The sequence below is a fragment of the Antechinus flavipes genome, chromosome 1 (assembly GCF_016432865.1).
Source record: "Antechinus flavipes isolate AdamAnt ecotype Samford, QLD, Australia chromosome 1, AdamAnt_v2, whole genome shotgun sequence".
Taxonomy (NCBI): domain Eukaryota; kingdom Metazoa; phylum Chordata; class Mammalia; order Dasyuromorphia; family Dasyuridae; genus Antechinus; species Antechinus flavipes.
In genome coordinates this window covers 295249960-295266394 of record NC_067398.1, presented here as the reverse complement: position 1 = coordinate 295266394, position 16435 = coordinate 295249960, and the positions used below count along the sequence as shown (strand labels likewise).

General features: G+C 35.4%; 1 protein-coding gene and 1 long non-coding RNA gene across 2 annotated transcripts in view; one reads left to right on the top strand and one right to left on the bottom strand.

Moving 5' to 3' along the window:
* Window positions 1–7797: 7797 nt before the first annotated feature.
* On the bottom strand, window positions 7798–8335 carry LOC127538973 (uncharacterized). The gene is made up of 2 exons (XR_007947794.1): window positions 8257–8335; window positions 7798–8002 (listed from the first exon to the last, which is right to left on the bottom strand). It is a non-coding gene; the product is annotated as an uncharacterized LOC127538973 (long non-coding RNA).
* A 207-nt stretch (window positions 8336–8542) lies between these two features.
* Window positions 8543–16435, top strand: part of RRN3 (RRN3 homolog, RNA polymerase I transcription factor) — a 37205-nt gene continuing 29312 nt past the window's right edge. Inside the window, exons 1-5 of the mRNA XM_051962794.1 lie at window positions 8543–8742; window positions 10829–10934; window positions 12082–12138; window positions 15008–15097; window positions 15589–15718. Coding sequence (XP_051818754.1) covers window positions 8633–8742; window positions 10829–10934; window positions 12082–12138; window positions 15008–15097; window positions 15589–15718 — 493 coding nt within the window. The 5' untranslated portion in view covers window positions 8543–8632. The remainder of the gene's footprint in view (window positions 8743–10828; window positions 10935–12081; window positions 12139–15007; window positions 15098–15588; window positions 15719–16435) is intronic.

The following is a 16435-nucleotide window of genomic DNA, read 5'->3' as shown; positions in this document are numbered from 1 at the left end:
TCTCACTCAATCTGAATTGATATCCTATCATACCAAAATAGATGTCCAGGTTTTATTCACATCTAGTTGATGCTATTTGAGTGGTCTAGATTCCTGGTGGTCTAGAGATTAGTGGATATAAGAGAGTTATTAAGAATCCCCTTTAAATCGGCCACAGATTCTAGGAGTGAAAGAATTCACTCATTCCTGAATATTAGTTGCAAAATGAAAGTTTATTGATAGAAATCAGTTTACCCAGAGACTGACTTCTATGGTAGCAGATCTATGGAAAATAGTTTTGCACTGAGAATGCAGTTCTCAGTGGACAGAAAGTCCTGGCAGCTAAATAACCTACTGAGGTCCATCTGCAAAGACTTTAGTTGATGGATGCTCATTATATTGGCTTTCTTAGTGGGAGTTGGGAAACCTGAGCAGATCAGACCCGGTTGGGGCTGGGCAAACCAAGAAAGTCAGAATGGGGGCTGGGACAACCTGAGCAGATCAGAACCAGTGGGGACTGGGAGACCCAAGTTGGCTCAGATCCAGTGGGGGCTGGGACAAGCCTGGCTCTTCTATTGGAATTCAAAGGTGTGGTGTTTTTCTTCTTTAAAATATAATGGTTCTCTCTGGGAGCAGGTTTCTCGGGGAGGTTTTCCGGAGGCAGCCTTAATTTCAGTTAAAAGTAATAATCACCCAAATGCAGCCAGGTGATAAAAGTTCAGATCTTTTATTGCTTCCTCCAAAATAGCCCAGTTAGTTAGAGAGAGTGGGATTATGGGTTTCCTCCCAGAGTGCTCTCTGGCCCTAAAAGCTTCTTGTTTATATGAGCTCTCTAAAGGTGCGAACACAAGCATTGTTTCTATCAGTTGTACTTTGTATTTTGTTTCTTCTGGCCCTTAACATCTCCTTGTAAGATCAGATCAATCATACTGAGCCATGCTAAATTAGATAATTATTATCTCTATCAACTCTAATGACTTAACAGATTGTAAAGATTCCAACACAAAGGGATGCTTTTGACCAGGATTTGTGAATCAAAGGCCTTGGCATTCAGGAAAGATAACTTTGTCTGGGGAGGATATGCCTCAGCCAGGAGGAGCTGGGAATCTGTTTTTTTTTTTTTTTTTTTTTTAAAGTAACTTTTTTATTGATAGAACTCATGCCAGGGTAATTTTTTACAACATTATCCCTTGCATTCACTTCTGTTCCGATTTTTCCCCTCCTTCCCTCCACCCCCTCCCCCAGATGGCAAGCAATCCTTTACATGTTGAATAGGTTACAGTATATCCTGGATACAATATACGTGTGCAGAACCGAACAGTTTTCTTGTTGCACAGGGAGAATTGGATTCAGAAGGTATAAATAATCCGGGAAGAAAAACAAAAATGCAAGCAGTTTATATTCATCTCCCAGTGTTGTTTCTTTGGGTGTAGCTGCTTCTGCTCATCTTTGATCAATTGAAACTGAATTAGCTTTCTTTATCGAAGAGATCCACTTCCATCAGAATACATCCTCAAACAGTATTGTTGTTGAGGTATATAATGATCTCCTGGTTCTGCTCATTTCACTTAGCATCCGTTCATGTAAGTCTCGCCAGTCCTCTCTGTATTCATCCTGCTGGTCATTCCTTACAGAACAATAATATTCCATAACATTCATATACCACAATTTACTCAACCATTCTCCAATTGATGGGCATCCATTCATTTTCCAGTTTCTAGCCACTACAAACAGGGCTGCCACAAACATTTTGGAACATACAGGTCCCTTTCCCTTCTTTAGTATCTCTTTGGGGTATAAGCCCAGTAGAAACACTGCTGGGTCAAAGGGTATGCACAGTTTGATAACTTTTTGAGCATAGTTCCAAATTGGAGCTGGGAATCTGAAAGGAATCACAGATCAACAGGAAATATAGTTTCTTAAAGGGACCACAACCCACTTCATTGTGAACAAATGAGATATCTTTTGACCTGATAAATATATCTGCTCTAAGTAGACTAGGGCGATTAATACTCAATCTTCCATTCAAGAAAGGTAAATGTAGTAAATTGTTCAGAGAGCTATTTTTGAAACCAGAAAGAACTGGGTTCAGGTCCTGCTTCTGATAGATAATGCCTATGTGATCATGGTCATGCCACAATTTCTCAGTGTTCTAATCAACTCTAAAGCTATAAATGCCAATGTGTTTTGTTAGAGGGAGATTCCTCACCAGAGAGTCTCATATACATTACAAGGAAATTGCAGATCATTGAGGAAATTGAGGGACAACAACAAATAGTCTAATTTGACTAGAAAGTGAAGTTCATGAAAGGAAGTAGCATGATCTAAACCTAAAAAAGTAGGCTATAATTCAGAAGCATGCCTCCTATTACTTGTCAGAAAGATCATAGATTAGGGAGAAGAATTATATATATAATTTCAAAAATGTTTAATGTTTTGATTTGCTTTACTGTACATCCTTGTTAAAAGAGAGCTTCAGCAGAGAAGATGAGTAGATGGGCACAATTTTTTTTAAGCGTTGCAGTAAAACATTTAATAAATCACAGAACACAAAAGGAAGTACAACGTAGGCTACAAAGAAAGATATTTTAAAAACTAACTATACATAACAGAATTTCACTTTCTCCTATCTTTCTTGTTCAAGTCAACATTTTTAAAGTGCTGTCATGTCATGCATTCTGTTCTTTGGATATATCATTTGCTAATGACTGTTAATTTTAAAAAATAAATTGTTATTGATATCTCTTACTTTTATACCATTTATATTTCCTGTTTAATTTTATTTTTCTTGTGCAGCAAGATAATTGTATAAATATGTATGCATATATTGGATTTCACACATGTTTCTACCATGTTTAACATATACTGGATTACTTGCTATCTAGGGGAAGGGGTGAGGGAAGGACGAGGAAATTGGGAACACAAGGTTTTGCAAGGTTTAACGTTGAAAAATTTTCCGTGCATAGGTTTTGAAAATAAAAAGCTTTAATTTAAAAAAAATAAAAAAGAAAAAGTAAATTAAAAAAAGAAAAAAAGGAAGAAAACAACAAAAAAAATCAACACCAATCAGGGGAAAAGTCTGAAATAATTGAACTTTCTCCTTCTGAAAGGGGGTGAGAGGAGATATATTCATATATATCTTCTTTAGGACCATATTTGTGTTTTGTAATTTTGTGTCACTTTTTATCATTTTGAGGTAGTTCCATTTCTTTGTTTTAGGTGTGTGTGTGTGTGTGTGTGTGTGTGTGTGTGTGTGTGTGTGTCTTTATTTTGCATCTTCATTCTGCATTCGTTCATGTAAATCTTTCCATGCTTCTCTGTATTGATCACACTCATAATTTCTTAGAGCACAGTAACATTCCATTATATTCACATGTCACAGCTTTTATAGCCATTTCCCCAATTGATAGGCATCTGCTTTATTTCCAGTTCTTTGCTACAATAAAAATATTGACATAAATGTTTTGATGTATATGAAGACTTCTTATTTTTTATTCTTCCCTGCTTGGGGTATGCCTCATAGTGGAATCTGTGGGTTAAATGGTATGCACATCACTTCATTTATATATTTATTTTTCAAAGTGATTGTACTGATTAGCAGCTTCTACCAATAGTCGGGAAAGATAGGTGATCTGTATCTTTTCTAATTTTTAATGGTATGATCTTTAAATGTTAAGGTCATATATGTATTTTGGCTTTGTTGTAGAATATAAGCATAAGATGTTGGTCCAAGTCTGATTTTGGCCCGACTGCTTTCCAATTTTCCAAAAGTTTTTTAAACAAAAGGGCAGTTTTTTCCTAAGTAATTTATGCTTTGGGGGTCTATTGATGATATCGAATTCCAGGATTATCTATTTTATAATGAAGAGGGGACCCCCAAACTCTGAAAATCCTTAAAGGAGAAAATTTCCTTCAACTCTGCCTCAGTGAGGGACCCTACCCCAAAGGACAAACAATTTCATCTTTGTTATTTGGGTAGCATCAGCTCAGTCCTGAAACTCATTGAATTCAATTCTAATTCTAACCCTAGCTGAAATCCAGCAAGGAGACAACTTGGGACTCCACCCATGGGCTCCCTTTAGCTAAATCTTTCATTATAAAAAGAGCCAAACTAAAATCCTTTAAAAGTGAGAAAGCCATGGGTTTTAAGCATGGGATTAAGAGTTAGCAGTTCTTGTAACTTTCTCGGGCATACAAAGAGATTTAAACTCCTAACTTTAGATTTACAATCTAATGTTTTTGTTAAACTATATTTGTAGTATGTAGGGCCAAGAATGAATTTGGGGCTGATAGAGATAATTAGTAGGGGTAAGAGGTTCCAAACATGCCAGCTATACCAAGCTTGGCATTCCAAGGAGCCTCTTCCATTGGAATACTCTTTCCAGTGCTATCCACTCTTTACCTTCACCTATTTCCCCAACTAGACTTTAACCTTACTTCCAATCCCCATAATAAACCTCTTTTATCAATCTAGGTTTTTGGGTCTGTAAATTCCTTTACAGAGAGCGTCTGCGCCACCAGAAGGGAGTCCCTAAAACTCCCTACCTTTGCACGGAATCCTAAAGGGTTGCAGAGGAGACAAACCCCTCCATTTGGTTCCCTGAACCCGGAACCTGCCACTAGACTTCATTTAACTCCCTGATCACCAGAAACCCTAATTTCATTTGAGTTCCCCAAATCTAAACCTCATCAATTAAAAAAAAAAAAAACTTTTAAAAAGCAAACAATGGGGGCAGCTAGATGGCAAAGTGGATAGAGCACTAGACCTGACTTCAAATGTGATCTCAAACACTTAACACTTCCTAGCTGTGTGAAGTGACTCTGCAAGTTACTTAATCCCAATTGCCTTAGCAAAAAAAAAAAAAAAAAAAAAAAAAAAAAAAAAGCAAACAATGACAAACACCCAAACACACACATAGCCTTTAGGATTGGATCTGTCTTACTTTTTGTTTGTTTGTTTGTTTTTACTCCAGTACTTAGTATAGTACCTTTAATGTGATATGCCCTTAGTGCTTAGCACTTAGTAAGCACTCAATAAATGTTTTTCACTCACTCATTCATTCATTTAGTTAATCATATGAAAGTAATTTTATGTCTAAGCAAGGTTTTTTATATACATACAGAAGTCTGATCTAGAAATAAAGATACAGGATAGCATGAAAATGAGCTTCATAGACCATCTTAGAAAATATCTTTTTGCTCTAATCAGAGACTTAGTTGGGTAAACCAAAGCTCCATGTAAGGAATTTCTTTTTTTATGTTATTTATTTCTTTTTTTTTTTGGCAAGGCAATTTACGTTAAGTATCTTGTGTAGGGTTACACAGCTAATAAGTGTTAGATTTCTGGAGGCAGATTTGAAGTCAGGTTCTCTGGATTTCAGGGCCATTTCTCTACCCCATCTAGCTATCCTGAGTTTCTTATATTTTCATAAGGTAGTTACAGCCTGCTCTTTGCTGCCATTTACAATTTTAAAAAAAATCCAATTTTCTAATTACTTACTAGGTAACCCAGAAAGCATATTACTTTCTTTGTCCCCAATTCTTATAATTGCACTTTAGAGTATTAATTGAAAATGTGACATTCTAATTTATAGGATTCTTCAGAATCTAAATCCAAGGCAAGTATTTTAGAAATGAGGATCCAATCCTAAAAGCCCTTCATTTGATTCTAATATAGAGTTAAAAAAAAGAATGTTTAGGTCTGGAAAGTCACAGAGATGTTGAGTAGACACTTCCACAATAGTAAACAGGTTTTTTCCAGATGTAGTGATTGTATAATTTAATTACTGTTCTTTTTGGTATTATGGCTTGCTAGAGAGGTATCAAGGAAAATAATAAATGTTTGTAAATGAAGAAATATGGGATTGAGGTTTTAGTTTTAACTTTATTTTCAAATATAAAGTATGTTTATGCATACGAGAATGATGTAGCTCAAGGCACGGCTAGATATAATCTGTGATCTTATATACCTTTGCAGAAAGTAGGAGAGTTGTGCCTGCACTCCTTCTTCCTCCCTCCCCATCCCCATCATTATATCAAAGAAGATGTAATAAGAATTATATCTATCTGGCATCCCTCAAATACTTTTTTTCTAGGGGAATAGCGAAACCTGAGGAGGTTTATCTCCTTCAGTTTATACTCACAAGTTTAGCCCTTCTTCACCAAACAATGATTTCATAAAAACCACCCCAAATATCAAATAATGAGTAAACCCATTTCTCTAAGTGAAACAACAAACAGAAATTGGAAAAGTTCTACAGATTAGAATACAGAAGCATCAATGAACCCTTTAGTTGGGTGTGAAAGGAGAGCAAAAGGAGAGACAGACAGAGATAGCGACAGAGACAGGGAGAGACATACAAAGAGGAGTAAAAGGGAGAGGGAAAAAAGGGAGAGAGGGAGAAAGGGGAGAAAGTCTTATCCAGGGGAAGTCCTTTCTTAGTAGTTTCTAAAGTTGCAGGCTTTGGAGATCAAGAAACATGATGAGTTAAACATGACTGAAATGACTGAACAACAACAATCACACTCGGGGCCAAAAAGGTGACTCAAGGAGAGGGACACTGCACAACTTAGATATATACTTAAATATATACTGATTTAATGCCTCTCTCCATATGCTACCATTCCCTAACTCTTGGGGTAAGGGGTACAAGGGAGTAAAGGTAGATGATGGGCTTTAAGTCAAGAAAACCTGAGTTCAAATCCCCTCAAACACTTCCTATTAAATTGACTGACAAAATGGATCCACTGCAGAAGGAAATAGGAAATCACTCTTTGCCAAGAAAATGAGGTCAGAAAAGATTGGGTACAACTGAAACAATTGAAGAAGGCAGCACACGTGTCAATTTGGGAAGCTGCCTTTATTCATGTGCCAAAGGTCATATGTGCCAAGAGTAATATGATATGCCAGTAAAGTTGTTACATATGCTTGAATCCCAAGCTAACTATGTGACTTTAAACAAACTGCAGTCTCTTCCAGAACCTGTTTCTTCATTTAGAAAATGGGGACAATATTTAAACAAAGAAACATTCTAGAATGGTGTATAGAGAATTGGCCTTGAAGTTAGGAAGACTTCAAATCTTGCTTGTGGCTAGGTGAGCCAAGCAAGTTACTTAGTGTCAACATGTCTCTGTCTCTGCTGTCTCTCTCTCTCTGTCTCTCTGTCTCTGTCTCCCTGTCTCTGCTGTCTCTCTCTCTCTCTGTCTGTCTCTGTCTGTCTGTCTGTCTGTCTCTCTCTCTCTGACAGGTGCTCAATTACAAATTGTTGCTGATGTGTATCAGCAGAGTCATTTTTGAGAAATCCTAGCTAAAAACCTAATCATCTCCTCCTCCTCTCCTTTTCTTCTTCTTCTTCTTTTTTTTTTTTTTGGTAAAACAGAACAGGTGAACAATTTATACAGTAACAACAGTGCTGTAAAGAGAAACGACTTTGAAAGTTTTAAGAACTTTAATAAGCACAATGTTTCATAGTTCCAGAGTATTCATGATAAAAACATGCTATCTACCTCCTATTAGAGCTGTGATGAACTCGGAGTGCAGATTGAAGCATGTACATATATATATTTGTAATGGGTTTTTTCCCCCCTTACTTTCTCAGTGAGTTGGCGAAGGACACTTAGAAGGGAGAGAATTCAGATGTAAAAATTAAATTGATTTTTTTTAAAGCTCATATTCTAAAGGAAGCTTTTCCCGATTCCATTTATTCTAGGGCCTTCTATTTTGGAGGGCCCCTTTTCGTATACTCAGCGGCGCTTAATTCATGGTTAGCACATTTTAGGTATTTAACTATGCATCGACAGAAAAAAATCATGCAATTATTCCATTTAATCCTTACACTTTTATTGGGTATTTTTATTTCCACTTGACGAATTATTTGTTTAAATCATCTTTATTGCCAAATGTTTCCCTCTACCTTTGTAATAAGATCTTTTTCGAAAAATAGCAAAAAGTCTAGTCAGCAAAACGGAACAATACATCATGGGGGAGCGGGGCAGCGTTCCACGTTCTCCTACTGCTTCATTTCTGCAAAGAACAGAGAAATACATTTTCTCAAACCATCTCTGGATCCAGACCTGATCACTATAATTACAGAGCGTTCAATCTCGGGGCTTATTGGGGAAGGGACATTCGGTGTTTTCCAATGTTTTAGGCGATTTAAACACACTGGGCCTCAGTTTTCACATAAGAAAACAAGAAAATTTAACTCGCTGGCCTCTAAGGTCTCTTCCAGCATTAGATCTGTGTGTAGCTTTTCTGGTTTCGCTGTCTTGACTCACTGCGGAGAAGGTATAAGTACGAGTTACGCAGAACAGCTTTCACAGGCGGCTATTCTTTCCCCTCGTAAGAAGGAAGAACTCCTTAAGCTCCGCCTCTAGCTAATCAATTCCCGCCCCCCAATCTAGCCAATCAGCTCAGCCCGCAAGGGAAGCGGTGGCGCCGCTGCGCGCGCCTCACGCCGTGGACCAAAATTAATGAACTAGGCGCTCTAGCCCAGAAAGACCGTATTCTCTCGAAGGCTCTTCCTCGTGGTTTCTCGGACTGGTTGGGAGCACGTGGAAGAGGAGGAGTTTAGCAAATCAAGTTCCGAGTTCGGGCAGCGACTAGCCAAGCGCCATTTCCGGGACAAAGACTCGTATTCGCTCAGCTGTTCCCATGGCGGCCCCGTTGCTCCACACGCGGCTTCCCGGCGACGGGACGGCCATCGCTGCCACTGCGCCAGCTCCGGGCTCCGCCATCAAGGCTCCGAGGGCTTCGAGGACAGGGTAAGATTCTGGGGGCCGCTGTCCTTGCTGCCAAGCGGGAATCTGCTAGGTCTGCGTCAGGGGCGTCCCGGTGGGTGGCGGGGCCCATCGGGCTCGACCTCTTGAGCCACATCCATGACGCGGGGAGAGCGTCCGGGCCTTCTCTAGCTCCAAGCGCCCATGTCGTGGCTTCTCTTCTGACCGGTTCCCTAGCTCATCCACGTCCGATCCCTTAAAAGATCCTCTGGAGTCAGAAGGCACTGATTAAGCGCCTACTCTATCCTGGTCACTGTGTTGGGCGCTGGGGACACATAAAAATGAGGCGGATTCTCTTCCTGTAACGCGCTTGGGAGTCTCTTGGGAGATAACATATACAAGGATGCACACATGTATGTGTTGCAAGTACACGCATATGTAAATGTGTACATTAATAGCAAGCTTTGTAGAAGGATTACATTGTCCACAATGTTTTATAAAGTGTTTCGGCTTGATCTCTGTGCGTGAAAATGGAAAATACTTTTATGTCTGTATTTGCCGTGCCATAGTATTTAATATATGGTAGATAGGTGCTCTGGGGCTAGTCCTGGAGTCAGGAAAACTCACCTTTTTTTTGTTCAAATACGGCCTGGGTCACTTTCTAACTGTGTGACCCTGGGCAAGTCACTTAACCCGTTTATCTCAAGTTTCTTTTTGAAAATGAGCTGGAAAAGGAAATGGCAAACCACCTCAGTATCTTTGCCTAGAAAATCCCAAATGGGGTCATTAAGAGTGGGACAAAACTGAAGAAGTTTTAAGGTGCAGTGTTGAAGCCAGAAGCTCACTGATGTTCTACAATAGTTATCATTGAATCTGTGATGCTGTTTACTAGTGAGATCATACTTATCTACAAAACATACATGTGTATAAAACGGGTATATGTTGTCCCCCCAGAGTTTTGAAGAAAACTAGGGATTCATGTGTGGAAGAGAATGCATTTCAAACATAGTATCCAGCCTATATGAAGGCACTGAATGTCTTGTGAGGAACAGCCATTAAAAAACAAAAACAAAACCCAAAATCCTGTTAGATTGAATTGTAAAATGTGTAGAGAGGAATAATGTTATTCTCAAAAGGAAATTTGGGTCCAGGTTACATATTTAACTAGAGATAAAGTAATAAGATAATGAAATTTTTTGAAGAGGGGAGTGGTATGGTCAGATACAATTTCGCTTTAGGAAAATCACTTTAGCACCTTTATGGGGACCAATATGTATTAAAGGAGGATAGAGATAGAAGTAGAGAGACCAATTAAGTGGATATTGTAGTAGTCCAGACACCAGGTGAGTAACTAAGATGGTTGACAGGGTTTGGAAATTGAAATGGCTTGAAAAGGATAAGGAAAAGAATTTCATTAGTATAGGGATGAGGAAATTCCCTCTGCTAGTACTGTCTGCCCTCTCTGCAATATAACATCATTGGTTAAAACCTTGAGAAGTTAATTGACTTGTCCAGGGTCACAACCAGTATGTTTCAGAAGTGGGACCTGAACTTAGTTCTTCTGGCTTCTGGGCTCTTTCTTTATCCGTTCAGCATAAGCACTTTCCAGTGTTTATTATGGTTGTTCTGTGTCTTAGCCCCTTAATGAGTTTCTTTTCTTTTTTCTTCTTTTTTTTACTGAGGCAATTGGGTTTAAGTGACTTTTGCCCAGGGTCACACAGCTAGGACGTGTTAAGTGTCTGAAGCCAAATTTAAATTCGTGTCCTCCTGACTTCAGGAAAGGTGCTCTATCCAATGTGCCATCTAGCACATTGTAATCTTTTTCTTATTCTTTTCTTTTTTTTTTTTTTTAAACTAAATTTCATAAGTACTTTGAGTCCTGGGACTCTATCTTCTTTATAATATCCTTAATGTCTTCATCATTAAGGATGTTGAGGAAAATATTAACTAAGTTTGAATAACTGTCTAGATGTGGTCCTTCAATTTTTTGTTTTCTTTAAATTATTTCTTGTTTTATTTTTTAAAGTTATTTAAGGAGGAAGAGAAATTAATGAGAATACTTTGCCTTTCAAATAGTTTGCATTGTTCTTTATTTTAGTGCTTTAAGTGTCTTGAACTTTTGCTTTTTTAGAATTTCAGATATGCTTGCACTGGAAAAGGACTTCCTTAGTTCTCCACCAAGAAAAACTGTTCGGTTCGGTGGAACTGTGACAGACATCTTGCTAAAATATAAAAAGGTATATAAGCAGTTGTTTGTGGCATTTTTCTATGGGCTGCTTTTGGGTTACTTCAACTACAAATAGGCAATTTTTGTGATGATTGCATATTTAATTGACATTGTGTCTAGTGTAACATTTATGTATCTAGCTACATATATGTCATATAGATTATATCAATTTTTTTATTTCAGTAGAAAATTCTTATCAAGATAATATCTTATAATTGGGAAACAAGCCAATTCTTTGCTTGAAGTAAGCCATTTATTAAGGCAAACAATTTTTACTTTAGCAGAAGGACTTTAAATCTGCTGTCCATGAATAGATTTCAGGGTTTCTGTGAATTTGGATGAATAAAAAATACATAATATTAGATCTTTATGTTGATAAAATTTTGATTTCCTTTGTATGTATTTTGTTCATTTAAAAACATTTTGATGAGTATATAGTCTTTACTGAAGGTGTCCATGACACACAAAAAAGTTAAGAACCTGGAGCAGCTAGATGGCTCAGTGGGGAGAGCACCAGCTCTGAAGTCAGGAGGACCTGAGTTCAAATGTGACCTTAGACACTTAACACTTCCTAGTTAGTGTGACTCTGAGCAAATCACTTAACCCGAATTGCCTCAGCAAAAAAAAAAAAAGTTAAGGATCTATGCTTTAGCAGAATCCCTTTTAAGTCTTTAGATATGAACAAATTCCATAAATCACCTTATTTTAAGTGAGATTTTTTTAAAAATTTGTTTATTATTATTATTATTATTATTATTAAAGTTGTACCATTCTTAACAGAAAGGAGAAGCAGTAGAATTCCAAATAGGAAAACTCAATAATTTTCTACCTGACTCAGAATTAGTTTCACATAATAGTATTATTGCAAATGTTGGAAACTTAAGGACTGTGAAACATACACGTATTCAAATAAAAGTTTAAAAAACAAAGATATCATCTGGGTATTTAAAGGATCACATAGAAGTTAAAATATGGTCTCTTCCTTTTTTTGGCAGGGGGCAATCATTTCTCCCTTTCATTCATCATGGGGCATTGAATTGACCATAATAATGTTTTTTACAAACTAAATCAATTCTGATAAATATTATTGTATTATATCAGATTTTTAGGGGACCACAAGTATAATCCTTTTTTCCCTTTTTTCCCCCCTCTTTAAGGGTGATACAAACGATTTTGAGTTGCTGAAGCACCAACTATCAGATCCAGACATAAAGGTAAGGTATTTTTTAGGAGATCTATTTAAATCTGGAGCAATTTAATAGTTTGTGCAGATTAATAAACCCCCCCCTTTTTTGGTTATTTCTCTCAGTTCAAATGGGATCTATAGACTGTTGTGAGAGTAATCTTCATATTCACAACTCTAATCATGTTCCCTTGCTAAAAAAATTTCAGCAGTTCTTTTGTCATTGCCTTTTGAAAAGTCTTAACTCATTCAAGTTCTTAAGAGCCCAAATCTATTTTGTCTTAACAATAATAATCACATTTATATAATGCTTTAAGGTTTGCAGAACATTTTATCTCCTTTCATTCCTCTTCCTGCATTTAGTACATTAGCCAAATTTTTGTGTTTCAGCCAAACCATCATGGTTAAGATTCCTCAAGCTTGATTTTCCTTTTTTTTTTTTTTTTTTCTTTCTTTCTTTCTTTCTTTTTTTTTTTTTTGGTTGGATTCTTTTCTTCTGGTGCTTTCTATATTTGAAATGCATTCATATCATATCTGCATATTATGAGTTTTATCCAATCCTTCAGGACCTAGTTAAGGTCCCATTTCATTCATGCATACTTCCCTGACTTTCTCCTAGTGGAATTTCTGATTCCTGTTTTAGATCTCTTCACATTTGTTTATCATATGATAATTAATATTTGTGAGATACCTATTTTGAGCTTATTGTGGTACATACTGTAAGATGTTCATCTCAGTCTTATTTTTAACAAATTATTTTCCATTTTTCTGAAAGTTCTTGTTAAATCAGGAGTTCTTAAGTAATTTATGTTCTCAGATTCATTGAATCACCATGAGTATTAAGTATTTCTTTAGTTAAATTTCTTTTAAAAAATTTGGTTTTGATTAAACAAATTAATAAATTAAAAATATTTTTGTATAAAGAAAATAAATTTAATTAGGAGAGAAGCAGGTAAATGCAAAAAATAAAAAATTTTTGAAACAAGTTTCTCAGATATGTCTTTTTTAGGATTTATAGAGAATTGAGTCAATATTATAAAAGAGTCATTCCTCAATTGATAAGTGGCTAGAGGACATGAACAGGCAGAAAAAGAAATGCAAGTTGTCATTAGTCATATAAAAAAATATACTCTGAGTCACTAATAATTAGAGGAATGCAAATTAAAACAACTAGCTGTTCTAGAAGACAGTTTTCAGGAAAAAATAAATTTTTTTGAGTATAGTGCCTTTATAGCCCAGTACATAGTAGATATTTAATTTTTATTAAAAATAATAATTAAGTAATTAATAATTAAAAATTTAATATTTTTGATAATTAGGTAAGTTGTATTCATTTTTTAAAACTGCTAAATATTCTGTAGATGTTGTGAAGGTAGGGTTTGTTTGGAAACATTTGAGTTCCCTATTATAGCTTTTGAAGAGAACTTATCCTCAGTTAACTGAACTAATGATAATGAAAACAAGTTATGAATTCAGTTCACATATAGGACAATTAGATTCACAAAGATTCTATTTCTCAGACAGCCTCCATAATTCCAACTAGCCATGTCCCTATTTGTGGTTGTAAGATTCCTTTGAATTCTGAAGGCATGCTCAAATAATGATGGGTTATTAATCCTCTTTGTATTTTGACAACACCTAATAATTTAATCTACCTTCACTTGTCTACCTCCCTCTCATCCTTTTTCCTATAATTTTGACATGGGAAACAGGAAATATTAAATAGGGAAGGAGGAATACCATGGGACAGAGCTGGATTTGCAGTCAGAAGACCTGAGACTTTATCCTAATGTGTTACTTTCCTATATAGCCTTGTCTGACTTCTTAACCCACTTTGAACCTTAATTTCCTCAGGAATGTAACAAGTGGTACAGCAAATGTAACAAATCTAAGGTTCCTTCCAGCTCTAAATTACTGATTCCAAATCATAATACCACACCTTAACTAGATTTCTTCAAGAATGAGATAGTGCTATTGAATATTTTAGGTGATGAATTTACATCCTGCATTTATTGGTTGACTTGCCTCTATGTGTAACAATTGGGGAACATAATTAAATCTTTCTTTGATTCAAGATTCTAAATACTACTCAATAAAATAATTCATTGTATATATTTAGAGAGTATAAAGATTGGAATATATTTGTAGCTTCAATACTTCAGTACATGTCCTTGAGATATGTTGGTTTTTTGAGGGAAATTCTCCTTCTTCTGTTCTTAGGATGTACCTCTTTCTAAAAAAATAGACCCCAAAAAAGTACTTGTGAAACTGGTACAAATTTGAACTCAGAAAAATTAAGCAAGTTGCTTCTTAAATTTTTTATTTGAGATTGCAGCAACTTTATAATACATATTTTAGACACTTAATGAATATTCAATGAATGAATTAAAATGTGAAACTTTTGCCACTTCATTATGGAAAATGTAAACGGGATTATAATCAACTTTGTATTACAAATTTACACTGTTCATTCTGGGTTTTTCAAATTGAAAAACTTGTACTCTCTGTTCCCTTTTCCCCCAATAGGTTGTATTGCTTATTATTTAATGAAAGATTTGTCTCATTCCTAAATTGCTGATTTCTTTGTTGTTGAATTTTTTGCTGTGTTTGTTTAAAAAATCAGTGACTCTATGAGGAAGGAGTTTGTTTCAAAAAAATTATATAAATTCAAATGTAGAAAAAGTAATTGTGATATAGAGAGGCTTATCTAGTTAAAAATTTTTGTGTCATTTTCTTTAACAGCCTCAAAATTTAATGATAACTAATTCATAAATATCGTTATTCCGTTATATGGCTATGTTTTTACCTTATCCTTTTTTATTATGTTATTTTGTACTTATTTAAGCATTTAAGGTTTTAGAAATATTTATTCTTAGACATTTTTATTTTTTGAATTTCAGGATGCCCAGATCATTAACTGGCTATTAGAATTTCGAAATTCAGTCACATATTTGACAAAAGATTTTGAACAACTTATCAGTATTTTATTGGTGAGTACTTTCTGGACACTGGCTTCAGTGACTATTAATTTTTATCTTTGAAAGAGTTGTGAACTAACATCTCCAGTTGTCTTGATCTATATCAAGATAGATATAGATCTCTATCTTAGATAGCTATATATGCAATATGTATTTGGAGGGGAAAGTGAAGCAGGTAACCTTACACAGCCTTCCCTCACTTAAATCCTATTCACTTGCATGTCATGGCATCACCTCCCTGATATCATAGTGCTCTTCAAAAATGAAGACAAACAACAACAATATGAAAATATCTTTTCTATGATTGAACATATATAACCTATATCAAATTGATTTTCTTTTTAATGATTGGGGAGGGAAAGGAAGAAGGGTGAGAATTTGGAATTCAGAAAATTTTTAAAATAAATGATTGCTTTAAATGTAATTGGGGAAAAAATATTTTAAAATAAAAGATGTGAACCTAGGGTAAACTAAATACCATTCCCCCCCCTTCTTTGAACTAGAAATTGCCATGGCTAAAAAGGAGCAAAGAAGTGTTGGAGGAATATTTGGCTTTTCTTGGCAATCTCGTTTCAGCACAGACTGTCTATCTTAGACCTTGTCTCAGCATGATTGTTTCACATTTTATACCTTGTAAGTATATATGCTCTCCTTACTTCGATTTTCCTTTTATGTTTTGTTATTATTGAAAAAATGCTGTTGTGTGTATTTTGGTATGTGTGGGACTTGTTAATTTTTGTTTTTTTTAAGGATATATATGGGATCTCTAATTCTAGGGATATGGGCATTTTAATCACTTTTTTAAAAATTGTAATTGTACAAGATAACTGTATAAATATGTATACATATATTGGATCTAACATGTATTTCAACATATTTAATATGTATTGACTACCTGCCAACTCGGGGAAGGGGTGGGGAGAAGGAGGAGAAAATTTAGAACAAAAGGTCATGCAAGGGTCAGTGTTGAAAAAATGACCCATATATATATACTTTGTAAATAAAAAGCTTTTATAAAAAAAATTTTTAAAATTGTAGTTGCAAAATAATATCAACTTTTCATTTTAAAGTTATTTTTTGATTGGAGAGATTGTTATCAACCATAAACAAATGCTGAATGTTTACTACGGACTTTGAGATAGCTTAGAGTTAATTGAAATAAATAATTGTTTGCTATAAGCAAATTTCTTAAGGAATAAAGGTATCTGGTTAAAGTTTCTTGGACATCTCCTAAGAGAGTTAGGACCATTCAAATCATTACTAAAAAGTCCTGTAAGTTTTTGCAGTAAAGTTTAGTTAAATTTATAGTATCATAAAATTGTATTTCTTATATATATGCATATAATATGC